Consider the following 16,524-nt stretch of genomic DNA (forward strand, 5'->3'; position numbering starts at 1 on the left):
GGCATTAACTCTTTCGCGTCATTAGGGTCATACGTGACCCGGGGAAAAACCAATTTTTTTTACTATTTAGATTAATTGAAATCTATCGGTTTGGCTAATTTTCTCAAGACTCCAGATATCCAGGAAAAGAAAATATTTGAGATCAAAATTCACGAATTTCGAACTTTCTGAAATGACTTTTCTTTTTCAATTTTTTTTATATTCATTTATTTTTTTCAGCAAAAAGTTCTTTAGAAACACAAAATAGAATATCCAAAGATTGTATATTGCATATTTTGATATAATAAACTACTGTCAATTTACCAGAAAAGCGTGTAGAATTTTCCGGGTCATATATGACCCTATTGTCGGCAAGGGAAAAGTTTATGAAAGTGTTTTCGTGCCAACAATGTAGTTGGGACAGTTGGGACATTGTTTTTCTCTGTAAAATCCAAAAGTAAAATATCTTGCTCCTGGACATTTCATCTTATATCTGATGAATTATAACATATTTTGCAATATTTTAGAGTATTCTGCACGCGTCTCATATTGTGCAATTGTATTGTGTGTGAATAAATATGTGGATAAGTTTATTTTTGCCAAATACCACTGAAAATATTGTGACAGTGACTGTTCAAAGGATTATCAGGAAGATTCCTTGAACACCAGGAGTACAGTGTCCATCAAAACAATCCAATTTGCCATGGTTTTGGCCAAATTAGTAAATTCAAGTAAAAAAAACTCTCAGAAAGCCCGTAATATAGATTTTGAAAATGGTATGTACACTTCCCTTGAGGACAACAGGGTCATATATGACCCGGGGTTTTTCCGAGTTTTCACGCAATGGAAATTTTTTTTCCTCTCAGAACTATTATATTTGATCATAAAGCATTAGGAAAAACTCAATTTTACATGAATTCACTTGCTGAATAAAAGTGTGACGCGAAAGAGTTAATTCTGTTAAAAGTGTTGCCTCGAAATATTCTCCTTAAAAAAAAGGAGCTGGGATTGCTGAAGTTCATAGGGTTGTAAAGGTAGCGTTACTAAAGAATTTTAACAAAAGGTTCTGAGTATAATTAATTAAAACTTTTTTCTCTGAATTTGTTACTCAAAGTCTTTAAATAACGGTATCTTTTACGACCCTGCGATCTTTAAAGGTTTTTAACTTTTTTCAAGAAGAATATTACTGTATAAGAGACATTTCTCTAAATACAATCCTTTTTTTTATTAATTTAAAGGATGTTCACAGATTTATTGTTATTATTATTTAATAATTTCTCTAAACAAATAGGGTTCGCCCCTCTTACAATGTTTCGCAAAAGAATAAAAAAAAAAAGAAAAAGTTATTATTAAATTTATGAGGAAGATCTGGAAAATTTCAGGAAAAATGAAGAGATAAAGATATGGTTTGTGTTAGGAAAATTTTCTTTGAGTCCTTCTTTACAAATTTGTCTTAAAAACGACCAATATACAATTAACCGTTATTGTATAAAAGGAGTTTTGCAAAAAAAATCATTACTTATACATACGTTTTATGTTCTAGTGCTTTTCCTACATACTTTTGGGGTTGGTCCTGGAACAACAGTTGTTACCTTTGCCAAAACCTATTCGATGGTATAGGTCTCATTTGTGGCGAAAGGTTGGACCATTTTGCTCATTTTGCCCATTGTATTTTTGGATCAAAATAATCGATAGGCTAACCCCTTACAGTTTTCTCAAAAAATCGCAAATAAGTTGTATTTTTTATTATTTGTAGCTGAAATCAACTGAGAATGCTAGAAATGAGTATAGAAATCGATTCTAATCGTTAGATTTATTAAAAGAGAATTAATAAAAATAGTTTTTCTGATATATCAAATTGTTTCATCGGTTTCATCTCTTTTTATCCAAAGGTTAACATGTGTCCATCGCTATCCATTCCAGTTTCCGCTTTTTGTCACCAGATGTCACTACTTTCGGCTAAAAAATGCCTTAGTAAGGACTTAATAAGTACTTATTTTATGTACTTTCTCAAAGCTCTTTTTTAAGAGGATGGAAAATGTCTTTAATTATAGCAATGCGCTAATAACAGCTTACCTTGTGTTAGCCGGAATAGTGCCAATGAAAAGTGCTCCGGGTGAATTTAATCGAAAAATATTGAGGTAAGGGACAAATCCTGGGAGGAAATTAATAAAAAAAATTGAAAAGCATTGTTTTATTTTAATGTTAATGTCGCTTTTATTCATCATCATATAATGAATTAATATATTACCACACCTTTAAGCGTTTCTGATTACAGTAAAGTACACCGTTGAATGAGATTGCACCATATATTTGGTGTTGAAAAAGTAAAAAATCTCTCTGAAAAACTTCAAATTAACTCCACTCCGTTGGGAGAATCGGAGTGCAATTAATTCTTTTTTCCATAGGAAAATCTCACAAAATAAATTTACATGCAGCCTCTATCACTCTCCTTCTGCCGAGCCGTTCCACTTGCTCGGCAGAAAAAATGTGCTGACTGCATTTGGAACCATTTGATCACGTTCGACTAAAGACTAGAATTTCATTCATTTTTCTTTTAGAAAATTAAAAAAAAAAGTAGTTTCTCTTTTTTTCTACAAATATTTGATGCAATCCTCAAGGCAATCACGAATACTTTTTCTTCTTATTTTGCATTTAGATTAGTTATTTTCTTTTTTTTTGTTGATCTTCTATTACAATGTTTCTTTCATTTTCTTTTTTACAAGCTACCATTTTTATCGTCTTCATCGTTCATTATACAAAACCGCATTGTGCATTTTCATTATATACTTTTCCTTAAATCAAATTGTAGAATTATTGTAATATCATCTTAAGGAGTAAATTTTATTGAAAAAGACATTCTTTTCACTTTTTTTGCGTTGTTCTTTTTTCTTCTTCTTTTTTTTGTTTTGCGTATAGACCATAAAAATTTTAAGGCATCTCTTAAAATACCATTGAGTAGGACATAGTTCGGATAAGGTCCATTTTTTTTTTTGTAAATCTTTGAGACTTAAATTGGTGGCGGTCCATTGGGATAGCGCAGCATTGGTTCGAGACTGCGTGCAAAGTTATTGGTGAAGATGCAGGAGTAGTCCTCAGCGTGGGGCACCAGAGTAACAACCCCCAAAAGGAGCAGCATCAAGGCCTGAATGGGAAGAGAAGCACGCAGAACACGTCCCAAGAAACGATAGCCGCGCGCCAAGACATTTGTATTGATCTCGTCTCCGCCACTTGACTCGCTGCAAAACATGCGAAATTTTTATCAAATAAACACTCATCTTTCTCGTAATTTTTTTTTTAAATAAATTTTATGGTTGAAGACAAATTCATGCAAAATAATTAATCTGCCATGATTTTTAGAAAGGATCAGACGCAGAAGTGCATAATTTATTGAATGATGCTCACAGAGGCTTCAGTTTCATTGGGCTGAATATCCTGTAACACCACAAATGTAATCCTCACTAGAAACAAATCTCCGGAGCGGCCATTGCCGTCTTAGCGTTGCTTAGAATCTCCAGAACAAACGTGTGTTCATATTAGGAAGAGTAGATATATATCTAATATAAGTAATATTTCTAATACATATAAGCAAATAGAAAATCAGTGTGTGAATTAAACAGTAAGACGATGTAGAAATTAATAAAAACTTCTTCGAACGTAACTTCTAGGATAACTGGGCCAAATTTCGGACAGCTTGCAATACCGGACATTTGTTATATTTCTCAAAATTCTTTGAAAATTTAATCTTTTTCATTTTATAGAGATTGTACAGAGATACAATGCCAATGGAACAAAAGGACGAGCTCCGGTTAGACAAGAAATCAGAGAAACTTTGTGTCCGATTTTGCACACAAAACATTTTTTATATAACTTTAAAATGTATGAAAAGATATTTTCAAGAAAACAAATACAATAAATCGCTCTACGAGATTCCATAAACACTCCCACTGAGAAAAAAAACGGGGGTGCGATTAACACTTTTTCCTCATAAATTTAACACTTTTTAGGTGTAAAAATATATCAATACTTTTTGATGTTAATTTTACACCTTTTTAAGAGTAAAATTAACATGAAAAAGGGTAAATTTAACCCCCATTACACCTAAAAAGGGTAATATTTACACCGATTTCGGATCAATACTGCAGGGTAAAATTAACATTTCCGGAATGTTATTTTAACTTTTTCGGATTTCTCTCACTCAGTGCCTGAATTTCAATTTGTATTAATAACATGACGCTTCAAAAGTCAGAACATTGGTGTTCATATGTAAAATTTGACCGAAATTTGACACCAGTGTTTCTCTTTCAAAGTTTAAAACAGTTCCTCCACGGAAAGTATTGGAAAAATTTAATGATATCCTAAAAAATGTTTTTCTCTAATCTGTATCTTCTCAAACTATTAATAAAACTATTACAACATTATTTCGAATTTAATCGTCGAAAAAATACTTCAACATTCCTCACCAAAGTTTAATTTAAATTTTCCGGAAATAGTATTTTACAGCCAATTGGAATAAATTTGTAATCCTTGGAAAGTTTTTGAAGTTCCTGACAAGAATGAACTGATTCCAAATGGTTATAGATCAATAATTAATTTTAATTCGAGAAGAAATTGTAATATTACAATAAAATTTGAAAGCCGAACAACGAACGTGTAATTTCGGACAAAATTAGAGTTCCGAAAATTCTTATTATAATTTGATAAAAAAAACAAATTATTTTTAAAAGTACTTTTGTAAAATGATAAGAAATTGATAGATTGCTAATTTTAAAAGCATTTACTTCCAAGAAAAGAGCCGTTTCTCTGTTTCATTCAATTGCAATGTCTTTTATTTGATCTTATAAGTTTTCCCAAAAACTCAAAAATATTCAATTTTGCGCAAATTAATCAAAATCCGTTTAGCATTGAATTCTACGGCGATATTTTTAAAGAAATTTTGTAAAAAAGCTTTTGAGACTTTAAAGAGCATTTTTCATTCAAGTTTTGATCGATTTCCCGGTATTTTTTTTTTAAAGGAAATGTCTTCCTGGTCGTCTTTAGTAACATTCTTTCATATAAAATGTACTAGCAAACGTATGACTTCTTTCAGGACGGAAGGAGTATTAATTTACGATCTTCGGTAACCTCCAAATAACAAAATATCTATAGTCGTTTCGTTTTTCCTTTTTCCCCTACAACCCCATGTTTTTTTTGTTTTTCTTTTTTTTTCAAAATTGACCCAATATTTTTGAATGATTTTCAAACATATTTTGGCGGTGATATTTTGGGGACATGAGCATGTGTTTGTGAATTCCTATGGGGAAGATACGAAATGCTCGTGAATCGTATAGCCCACAAACACTGTTCGTAAAAGTTTGTACTTTTTTCACAAGCATTGTTCGTAGCATGATCACTTGACGAGCATTTTTTGTATTTTCACAAACATTTGTTCGTAAATGTTCGTAAAATTTTGTCATTTTTTCGTAAATTTTTGTTTATCTGACGAATATTTTACGAACATTTTTTGTGTGTTTACGAACATTTACGAACAAATGTTTGTAAAAATACAAAAAATGCTCGTCAAGTGATCATTATACGAATAATGTTTGTGGAAAAAGTACAAACTTTTACGAACAATGTTTGTGGGTTATACGATTCACGAGCATTTCGTAACTCCCCCATAGGAATTCACAAACATTTACGAACATTTTTACAAAATATTTTTTTCTGTGTATACAAATTCCTAAGTCCTTGACCTAATCCTATTCCTTTGAATCCTAATGAATTGCAATATGATTAGCTAGATATTCAAAAATAATTCCTTTTATTTTACTTACAAAATTTCCGTCTTGCCTAATGCAAGACGGCTCTTTTCAATCGGACGAAAAATTTTGTTGACAATTTTCACGTTAATTTATGAAGCTAATTCGCTTAAATTCGCTGTAGTTCTTCCTATTTTATCGAGATTCTTTATAATTGAGCGCTTTTTGTGGAATTTACAAAGGCTTTGACGCTCAATTCTATCGCTAAACCGGATGACATTTTGCCCCATATTCCCGATTGAGAGAGAGCCTAATGCCCTAGACATGCTTACGACTTAAGCTGAAAGACGGCTTAACGTAATTATAATCAAAATAATGTTCAGTTACGTTTTCATCAGTTTCTGGCTAATCCGTCACTCGGCTTATGCCGAGAAACAGCTTATATAGTAGGGAACTAATTATTTTTATTATTTTTATTATAAATACGTTAAGCCGTCTCTCGGCTTAAAAATCGTAAATATGTCTAGGGCATAAGACAAGGTGGCTGAATTAAATTCAGGATCTTAAGAATATATTAGGTCATTTTTTGTCCAACATTTTAATTGATAAGAAATTAGAGAACTTAAGCTATATGGCTAAGCCTTAGGTTTGAAGGCCATAATAATACATCCGTAGGGGAAAGTTTTCTCCCTTCGAACGTCCATGCCTTCGAATAATGTGAATTTTCTTTTAGTTTTCCAAAGAGATTTACACATTTCTATTAAATATTAGTTAGCTTATCATCAAATTGTTGATAATTTCGTGATAATTTAGTGTAAATCTCTTACGAAAAATAAAAGAAATTCACATTATTCGAAGGCACGAACGTTCGAAGGGAGAGCGCTTTCCCCTAGTGCTCCTGTAATATCGAATGTGCGAAATACATATTATGTTTTTCTAATTTTTTACTAAGAGAGCATATTATTTTACGATTTAGATAAGGGAGAGAACGACAAAATTCCTAAAACGTGGCTTTGTAAAAATATCATTGTGCCCCTGTAATATCAAATGAGTCAATTATATTTTTTAAAAAATCTCTTTCTGATCCTTATTTTCAAAAATCATGGCAGATAATCTTGAAATTTTAATCACTATCTAAACTACCAAAAGAAAGTTGACTATTAAAAATAGAATTTTGATAAACTACTGGGAATTTACTACATTAGTAGGGCATTATAGTAAAGGTTAGATAAATAAAAAAATAAATAAAATAAAAATAAATATTTACTCTTCATTTAACTGCGGTGATGAGTGTGCTCCTTCAAGGGGAACTCCAAATTCATCCAATTGCTAAATATCAAGTTTGAAAAGAAAATCAATCATTTGTAAACACTCTTTCCAATTGATACAACACAAAAAAAAGAAAAATAAATAAATAGTGTCATAAATTTCAATTATTCTTGTGTGCTGTCTTTACTCTTCTCTAGTGCATCTCTTGTAAATCTCACACAATGAAATCAATATACCATTTTACTTCAAAAAAAAAGTAATAAAGCATAATTTATATGTGTCTTGCGTGATTTAATGCTTCCCCATTTATTTTCATGAAATATTCATTTGTATTGCTTTTTTTTCATAAAAATACTTTTGTATATTTTTTTTCGCAGAGACGACAGCATAAATTTTTGTTTATGTCTCTTGTTATGCAACTGAGGAAGGTATGGTACTATAAGGTACTCTGGAAGGTTAAGGCAAAGAGAAGAAAAAAAAACAGGAGAAAAGAAAAGTAGGCGACTTACATTTGTTGATTGCGTATGGTACGGTGAGGCGGTCCTCAGGGAGATTTCTGCAGATTCCACACCCAAAACTGCCCCCAATTTCACCACATAGACCCCCGTGAGACGTCTCAGTGATTGCAATCGGAGCCGCAAGTCCGTTAGTCTGGAATTAAGACTGTGACAATAGTATTTTGATGTACAGAATAAATAAATAAAATTCCCCCAAATGGCACAATTGCCAAAATGCATGCTTGATAGCCCACCTTGTGTATATCACAGCTGAGGAATCCTCTTCTGAGCCACCAGATTCCGTCGATGCCTTGAGAAGTTGATCAGCTGCCTCCTGCAAACTCACTACCCGTGGCTCACATCTCTCCAATTCACTCCTCAAATCCCGGAATCGTCGGAATTTAATTGTCATCATCTCACGCGATACCGTGAGATCAACGGGTTCAGCTGCCCGAATCTTCGATTCTGTTGCCTCCAGCCACGTGCAGAGTTCATCAATAATGGAATGGAACTCTTTGTTGCCCATCAGAGTGGTCTGAAGGGCAGATTGCCACTTGGCTGCATTCTGACAAACTCTCTCCCATCGCTGATTATTCCTCTCCAGACGCTCCCGCAGCTGCTGAGCCCGTTCAGTGTCCAGAGTGTGCGTGGCCAGATGATCACCAACCACATTCAGCGATGCCACAATACTCTTGTGACTATTGAGATCCAGGAGGAATTCCCGGTGATCCTGAATCACATCTTCCAGTTCATTGATGTTGGACGGTGGAGACGATTGGAGTCTCTGAGTGCCTTCGGCAAATTGCAGCCATTGCTCAAGGCGCCACAGATCATTGTCGATCTGCTGCCAATTCTTCTGCGTGCACAGAGGACACGTCAACCGACCAAGATCACTGCAAAGGAAATCCCAGGGAACCATTTTAAACAGAATTCCCAGAACTTGCATCTAAAAACTTCTGTAAAAGTTCTTCCCATCAAACATGCCACGACGCTTGCATCAGCAATTGTTGTACCTGAATTTTAAACATTTCAATTTTTTTTTATCTTTGCGGCTATTAAAAGATAGCCGGATTCTTTAGGCCCGGTTGCCAAATATTCATTTTCGCAGGGAGCGACTGGGGATTCTGAGGGTGGACCATCGAATGTACCTTAAATCGATCGTATCTTAATACGACCGAAATTCGTAAGGGAGACTGGGCCAAAAAGTAACAAAACGGATATTTTATTTTTTTACAAGCTACCCGAGCGCTTCAGAAATTTATAATTAGCACACTTTTATAGGAAATTTACCGCTCTATAACTTTGTGAAAGTAATTTTCTTCTATTTTGTAAGGAAATACACTATTTATCGACAGGGGCATGACATTTTCTATGTTTTCCATATGTTTCTAGCGCGCCGAAAAACCTTTTGGGTTTATTAGCTGTTTTCTATCATTGTAGAATGAATTATCAAAATCTACAAATGCAAAATAAAAGCCAATTTAATATTGAATAGGCAACCGAAAACCCCAAATTGGCAACCTACGTAGTTTTGGAGATATCTCGTGAAATGTGTACGAAAACAGGGAAAAATTTACACTAAAATCGGACGCATTTTTCAGAGGTAATGTCACCTATCGAGCAGTTTTCTAAAAGACGGTTTTGTGACCATTCTCAAAAATTCTGGGGCAAATAGTACCAAACATGGGGTATTATCATATTTTGATTCGCTTCATTACAGGCTTCAGTAAATTTGAAAAAATACCTAGAGGACATATTTTCATAGAAAATTTATTCATCTACACTTTTGTAAAACACCGTTTTCTCTGCGAGAAAAGTGAAAAAAACGAGAAAAGCGCTGTTCAAGCTATTTTAGAAAAAAACACACAAGAGACTGCTAATCGTTTGATCAATGCAAACAACAAGCGGCGATACACGATAATGACGTTTCTTTTCGCGGTGAGACATCAGAAATTGCTTCGCTTTTTGTTACTTTTTGCTCTATACCTTTTGTTACTTTTTACCCCAAGTGGCCATTTTTAATTAAAGGATTTGTGGAGAAAAGAACCTTTGTGAAATTCTAAAATAGATAGCGGATTCGTATTCAAAAAATCCAAATTATTTAGAAAATATTCACCAGTGCATCAATTTTGGAAAATATTTCAAAAATAAGGTTAAAAATTTCGATATCTTTTATTTTCTAAATTCCTTGTTCGAATTCTAAGAAACTCACGACATTAAAGAAGGTCTATGGAGGCTATCTATAGAAAACATTTTGAGCCGCTATCTTTTTTATCTTGGCAGATATTGAATTTTGAAATTTTCGATTTGTGACTTTTTGCACCAGTTTACCCTACTTTTTGCCAGAGTTCTTCAATAAATGGTTAGAATATTTAAAATATTTACCTTAATAAAAGAAATTAATGTTTTATTCTAAAAAAGTAGCAAAATGTTTTCAAATTTCTCGCGTCGCACATTGGTATACATTCCGGCGTGTTTCAAAAAATGAGTTCATAAATTGACTCCCAATGGTAGGCAAACTTGCATAATTGTATGTGCATAATTCCGTCAGGTGTATAATCCCGAAGGACTTAATGCCAGGACTGAGTGTAGCTTCGGATGACTCAAGCACGCTTTGGACAATATCATTTTACTGCTCGAACTCCAAAGTGAGAGAGAGAGAGAGAGAGCTGTATATAATCCTTCGATTCTGAGATATATTTTGACTTACAGGTCTGCACCGGTTCAAATCGGTTACAATCCGATAATGAACCGGTTATGATTCGATACATAATTTTTATCCGAAAATCAATTGTATTACATTGAAGCTGTTTTGAATAATATTTTGAGATATTTATAAATCGGTTACGAAGCGGTACGTAATTTAAGCTAAAATTTTACTTGTAATCATTTTAACTGCTCGAACTCCAAGAGAGAGCAGTTTCTACAATCGACTTTTTTTCAACTTTTCATCATCCTAGCTGTCAAACGGCGAGAGATAATAACTTCCGGCCTTCGGTGACCCCCCCACAAGTCAATACATTCTATCTAACTAATTTACCCAAATTACCCCCCACCCCTTCTAACCCCTCCAAAAAACATGTTTTTTGACCTTGTAAAAAATTGGCCCTGACGATTTTGTTCATTTCTGGAAATGTTTTGGAGGTAGTCCAGCTGAACATTTCGTCCTTAGACACCTATCACCGCAAAAATCGCCATCTTGAATTATTCAAGGTCAACCACCCTAGAGGGCCTAATTTTCAATGGATTTTGACAAATTTGGACATTTTTGAAAGATCCTTTAATTCTGAACCCGACTGCATCGGTCACAATCGGTGATGGATCGGGAAAGTAACGGTAATAGATTTATTTTGAAAATACTGTTTTTCGCACTTTTTCAGTCTTTTGACCCATATATAATTCAAACGGTAAAAGATATCGACTTCCGGTCTTCGATGACCCCTCCTCGAATGATATTATCTCGAAAGTAATCTCTTTGTTTTTACCCCCTCCCCCTTCATGCGTTCCCTATCCCCCAAAAATAGGCAAAAAATGAGGTTTTTCTAATTTTGCAAAAAAAAAAATTGGCCCTGACGATTTCGTTTATTTTTGGAAATGTTTCGGAGGTAGTCTAGCTGAACATTTTGTCCTTAGACACCTATCACCGGAAAAATCGCCATCTGGAATTACTGAAAGTCAAAGCCAAAGCTTAATTTTCACGCGATTTGTTCAATTAATTAATTAAAAGGTTAATGATTTCTTTGAAAGTCTCCTCTTGAACAATTTTCAACTTCAAGATTGTTTTCTGGCAATTTATAGACAAATTAATCAAAATTAATCTTGCATAAGCATTAAAAAAATCCGAAAAAGAATATAAGGCAGAGCTTCTTCTCGGGAGTTCGAGCAGCTCGCAAAGACTCAAACGCCCCAAACGCTTTGTCACCTTTTAATCCGAAAATCAATTGTACTTTTGAAATTGTTTTGGACAATCTTTTGAGAGATTTATAAATCGGTTCAAATCGGTTACAAACCAATAATGAAGCGGTTATGATCCGATACGTAATTGTATTACTTTGAAGCTGTTTTGGACAATCTTTTGAGAGATTTATAAATCGGTTCAAATCGGTTACAAACCGATAATGACCCGCTTATGATCCGATATGTAATTGTATTACTTTGAAGCTGTTTAGAACAATGTTTTGAGATATTTATAAGTCGGTTCAAATCAGTTCAAATAATTTTAAAAATTTAAAATTACCACAATTGCTGATGCAAGCTTACAATGTGCCCAACAATGATACTCACTGTAGACAATTGAAGCAATAATTAGGTGGAAAATGGAGTCTGCGTCCAATGATTAATGAAGGAAACAGTATGATCACAATTCATCTAGTGAAAAACAATCTTTCTATAGAGGCAAAAAGAAAAAGTTACTCACCTCAATTCTTGCAATTTCTGCTCCTTGGATCGCCAGAGAAGCATCAGATTTTCATGCTTTTCCAGCAAATCCTTGACTTCTTCCACAGAAGCTTCCTCATCAGTTGAATTGCACTCTGTTTTTAGTAAATGACTCAAATGCCTGATGAGTTCTACGGAAGATTCACAAGCTGCTACAATTTTGTTGGATTTGATGGTCTTGAGACTTTTGGCTTCGGTATCATTGAGAGCTGTTTCCAGATTTGTCAGATTGCTCTTCATTTCTTTGATGGCAGATTTCAGCTCGAGGATGTAGGCATCCTTGGCTGTTACGAAGGTGAGAGTGTTGACTTGCACAGCTGAATCTTGTTCGAAAGTTAGAGTATTTACTTGACAACTCTCATCGACTTCTGCTACAAATTTCTCTCGGAGATTCTGCAATCTCTGACTGATGTCTCGATAGAGATTTTGATATTCATCCACCATGGCCTGGATGGGAGTGACGTCTGGGAATGTCTCCATCAGGGCAAGACCGAGTTTATCTGCTGTCTCTAGGAGTTCTGAGCAATCTTTGAGTTCTTCATCGACTGAGAGGATTTGGGTGGATTTTGGTAGGGTTCCCTGCTCAGTTGACAGTTGATGCTCCACCTGGGTCAGATGGGCATCAATTTGTGTGAGATTGAGAACGGCTTTTTCATGCGACTGCACAAATTTCCCGTAGAGACAGAGATCACTCTGGAGTTTTTCATGGAGACCCATCAGCGTGGACAGGAGGGAATTCCAGTGATTTAGGATGACTGGAATGTCCCCAAGGAGCTCATTAATGTTATTTGTGTCCAGGGTATTGGACGCCACGAGTCCATGGTAGTTTTTCTCTTGAGTATACCTTGCAGATTCTCTCAATTTCACCTCGTCAATTTGCTCCCGGACAAATTCAACTTTCTCTGCGAGATTTTCTCTAGACACTTTGTCTTCGAGCAGTCGATCGAGTAGTTTCTTCTTTTCCAGTATCCAATGTCGATGCTCTTTGTCGAGCTTCTGTAGCTCTCCAAAGAGATTCCACATTGTGATGATTTTGTTGCCACGAACCGTCAGGAGATTGCAGACATTTCCCCAACGATTTTCCACATTGCTAATGGCCACGGAAAGGGCACCAATGTTGAAATGGGACTTCCAGGTATTGACATCCTTGAAGAGCATATCACAGAGATTGAGTACTTCGGCAAAATTGACACATTCCTTTTCCATGGCCTTCTGCAGTTCATCATGTTCCTGCCATGATTTCCGATGGGAAGCTTCTGACAGATCGGGCAGATGCAGTGGCCGTGTCACTTCAGTTTCCATCTTGAACAGCCACGATCGGAGTTCAGCAATCCGAATCTCAAGGCGCATTGTCGTGAGCCTGAGATCTTTTAGTTCATTCCCTCGCACCTTTGTCAAATACTTGAGTTTTTCCCAACGCTCAATGATGGCATTCAATTTCTCCTGGATCTCAGTAGCCTGACTCTGATTGTCCGAGTCTGAGAAGAGGGTTAGTAGCTGACGTCCCGAAGATAGTACCCAATCTCGATCACGCTCTTTAAATGACATCTCCGTGGCTATTTCATTCTCAATGTACCTTTGGATCTCTTCCGGTTCACCTACGTAGACAAATTGCGTTCCCATCTCAATTCTCTTCTCCAGATGATCCATCCAGGCACTGAGAACGGTGTATTTGTCATTGAACATCTTCCAAAGGGACAATTTGTCCACGAGATTGTTTATGTACGTGCCCAATTGTTGATTGAGATCTCCCTGTTGCTGCCACAGAATCCACACAATTTGTCGCATTGACTTTAGATCATACGGACTCACGCATTCCTTCATCTCTTCCAGCACCACGCCAATTTGCTCAAGATCCACACTCAATTTATTCACCTCAATCCTCTTTTCGCGCAAATCATTTATCTGCTGCTTGATATTCCTATCTGTCATCTGTTTCTTCTGACTAATTTCCGCATAGAGTTTCTGCGTAGCCTCTAGCGATTCCTGGACATACGTCACTTTCTGTCTATAGACATTCTCCAGGTGCATTATCCGATTGACAAAATCCACCCAAGTCTCCAGAGCAGCCTTCAAATTAGAAATTCTCTGATTAACTGCAGCATGGCCCATTTTAATCGAAGTTCCCAGAGCATCATCGCAGAATTTCAACAAAATTCCATGTTGCTGCTTCAGTTGCTTCGATTTCGCCTCTCCTTCAGCCATTCTGCCCAAAATACTCTCCAATGTCTGCCGAATCTTCGGCACTCGCCTCAAATTCAAATAATTCAGCTGCATCCTCGATCTACTCTGCTCCATATCCTTCAGCCACTCCAGCAATTCCGTCATTTCCCGATTGTACCTATCCCACAGACAAATCCTCTCCTCCACCTCGGAATGTCTAACATTGAGCTTCTGCAGGACATCATTGTGCAGCCTAATCAATTCCGCAAATCTCTCCTGTACATGTGGCTTCACATTCATCTCATAGACATTCTTCTGGCTCACCAGAAGATTCTGATGCACCTCACAAATATGTCGATGATCCGACAAACTGGAATAATTCTGTGGAATACTCGTCCCCAAGAATGTCTGTACATGCCTCAGATAATCCTCCCATAATTTCAGCACAGCATCAATATCCTCATTCTGAATGAGTGTCGATGACAATCTATAATACTGCTGGAAGGTATCCTTAAACAGCCTCTGCCAGATCTTCAACACTTCCACAATTGACACATTTGTCGTGATATTCTGTTCCAATTTTGTACTGTGCATCTTCTGCAGTTGATTCTGCGTACAGCTCAACTTAACCAGATGATTGCGCAAATTCAGCAAATGCTCCTCCGTAGCAATTTCCTCGGGAATGTCTTCAATAGCCTTCTGTGTGGCTTCCAATTGTTTCTGCGAATCACGAACCTCCTTCTCCAACTGAACTGTCTGATGGGCTTTCTTCTCAGCCTCATCTGCCAATACTGTTATTGCCTCTTTCATTGTCTCCAGTCGAGCTCCCAGGGACTCCACATCCATCTCCAATAAACTTCCAGGCTCCAATTCAATGTCAGCAGATATTTGATCCACCATTTTTCGAACTTCAGCCAAACGTTCCTTATATAGCGGAAGTGCATTGAGGCATTCCTGCAAGGGAAATATTCAATAACTCAAGAAAAATTCGATTGGCTAGATTTTGAAAGCAGTTAACCCTTTAACGACGATACACTTTTTACGGACTGAAAATCAACAATAAAAATTAAACTGAGAAACATAATCACTGATAAATCTTACATCTAACCTTGGAAAGTCCAACAGAGTCTGATTTGGCGTATTTTGTGCTTCTATGAACGATAGGGATAAAAATAGCCCAAAAATGTAAGTAATTTTTCTGACAATACCATTGAATAATATTTTTCGCTTTAGTGAAAAATATTACGTATGAGTATTGTAGTTTTTATTGCCAAAAGGGTTTTGTTTAAAAAAAATTTAAAATATAAAAAATAAATAAAATAAATTATGAATTTGAGAATTTAAAAATTCGCCAATTTTGAGCTTAAATATTTACAACATAGCAAATAGCTAGAGACTTGCAAAAAATATTCTAGATTCCTTCAACCTTCTACTTTACAATTATGTACTGACAAAAGAAAAAAATAACTTCAGGTACAGTCAAGTTCCTCAAATTTGAACTCCTCAAATTTGAACGACAGTTGAGTTCAAAATGTAAAATTTGAGGTTATGTGAAGAAAGTTTTGCGTGGAATGCCATTTTTCTCTGTTATTTCCTCAATATTATCGTTTTATATTAACTTCCGCAACAAATTTCATTTATTTCACAATAAATTACATTGATATATTCTCTAAAGTTGTTTATCTTAATTTACGGAAAGTGCACTTCACATGAATTCCGTTACGTTTTTGAAAATATCGTTCAAATTTGAGGAGTGAGAAATGTCATCCATACCCCCCAAATGTTCAAATTTGAGGAACTCTACTGTAGTCAGGAAAAATTATTTTCTTTATGGGACACCGGTGTTCCAATCGTCCTTAAAGGGTTAAACACTAAGAAAAAAGAGGGTGCGATTAACTTTTTTTTTCCACATAAATTTAACACTTCTTAGGTGTAAAAATATATCAACATTTTTTAATGTTAATTTTACACCTTTTTAAGGGTAAAATTAACACGAAAAAGGGTAACTTTAAACCCCAATACACCTAAAAAGGGTAATATTTACACCGATTTCGGATCAATAATGCAGGACAAAATAAACATTTCCTGAATGTTATTTTAACTTTTTCGGATTTCTCTCAGTGAAGGCATTCACAACCAGCCAATCATAGAACCCATAGAACTATTATGTCGTACAACACACCATTTCTCCTTTATCCGAGACACTTTTAAATACGAAACTACTTTGATTTTAATTTGTTTTTTCCCTGTACAAAAAGTTGAAGGTCTTTAACTCTTTCTGGACTGCAAAATATTCAGCGATCGAATTTCACGCTTTTTTGATCGAAAATATCTATTCTTAGAATAGTCTTGGCAAGGAAAAATGTTTTTCCTAGAGTATATCCATATTTTCTTTCGAGTATTTAGATAATCCCAAAAGAAAAAACGATTTTTTTTTT

General features: G+C 35.3%; 1 protein-coding gene across 8 annotated transcripts in view; it reads right to left on the bottom strand.

Annotated features, from left to right (window-relative positions):
- Positions 1-2,171: 2,171 nt before the first annotated feature.
- Positions 2,172-16,524, bottom strand: part of LOC129806649 (muscle-specific protein 300 kDa) — a 153,596-nt gene continuing 139,243 nt past the window's right edge. For 4 of the 8 annotated variants that reach the window (XM_055855397.1, XM_055855390.1, XM_055855391.1 and 1 more), the window contains 6 exons: positions 11,904-15,040; positions 11,771-11,809; positions 7,741-8,379; positions 7,499-7,652; positions 6,988-7,049; positions 2,172-3,218 (listed from right to left, as the gene is read on the bottom strand). In XM_055855397.1, the coding sequence (XP_055711372.1) occupies positions 2,990-3,218; positions 6,988-7,049; positions 7,499-7,652; positions 7,741-8,379; positions 11,771-11,809; positions 11,904-15,040 (4,260 nt within the window). In that variant the 3' untranslated portion in view covers positions 2,172-2,989. The remainder of the gene's footprint in view (positions 3,219-6,987; positions 7,050-7,498; positions 7,653-7,740; positions 8,380-11,770; positions 11,810-11,903; positions 15,041-16,524) is intronic. The other 4 variants (XM_055855399.1, XM_055855394.1, XM_055855392.1 and 1 more) reach the window with 3 other exon arrangements.

The sequence above is a fragment of the Phlebotomus papatasi genome, chromosome 3 (genome assembly GCF_024763615.1).
Source record: "Phlebotomus papatasi isolate M1 chromosome 3, Ppap_2.1, whole genome shotgun sequence".
Classification (NCBI taxonomy): Eukaryota; Metazoa; Arthropoda; class Insecta; order Diptera; family Psychodidae; genus Phlebotomus; species Phlebotomus papatasi.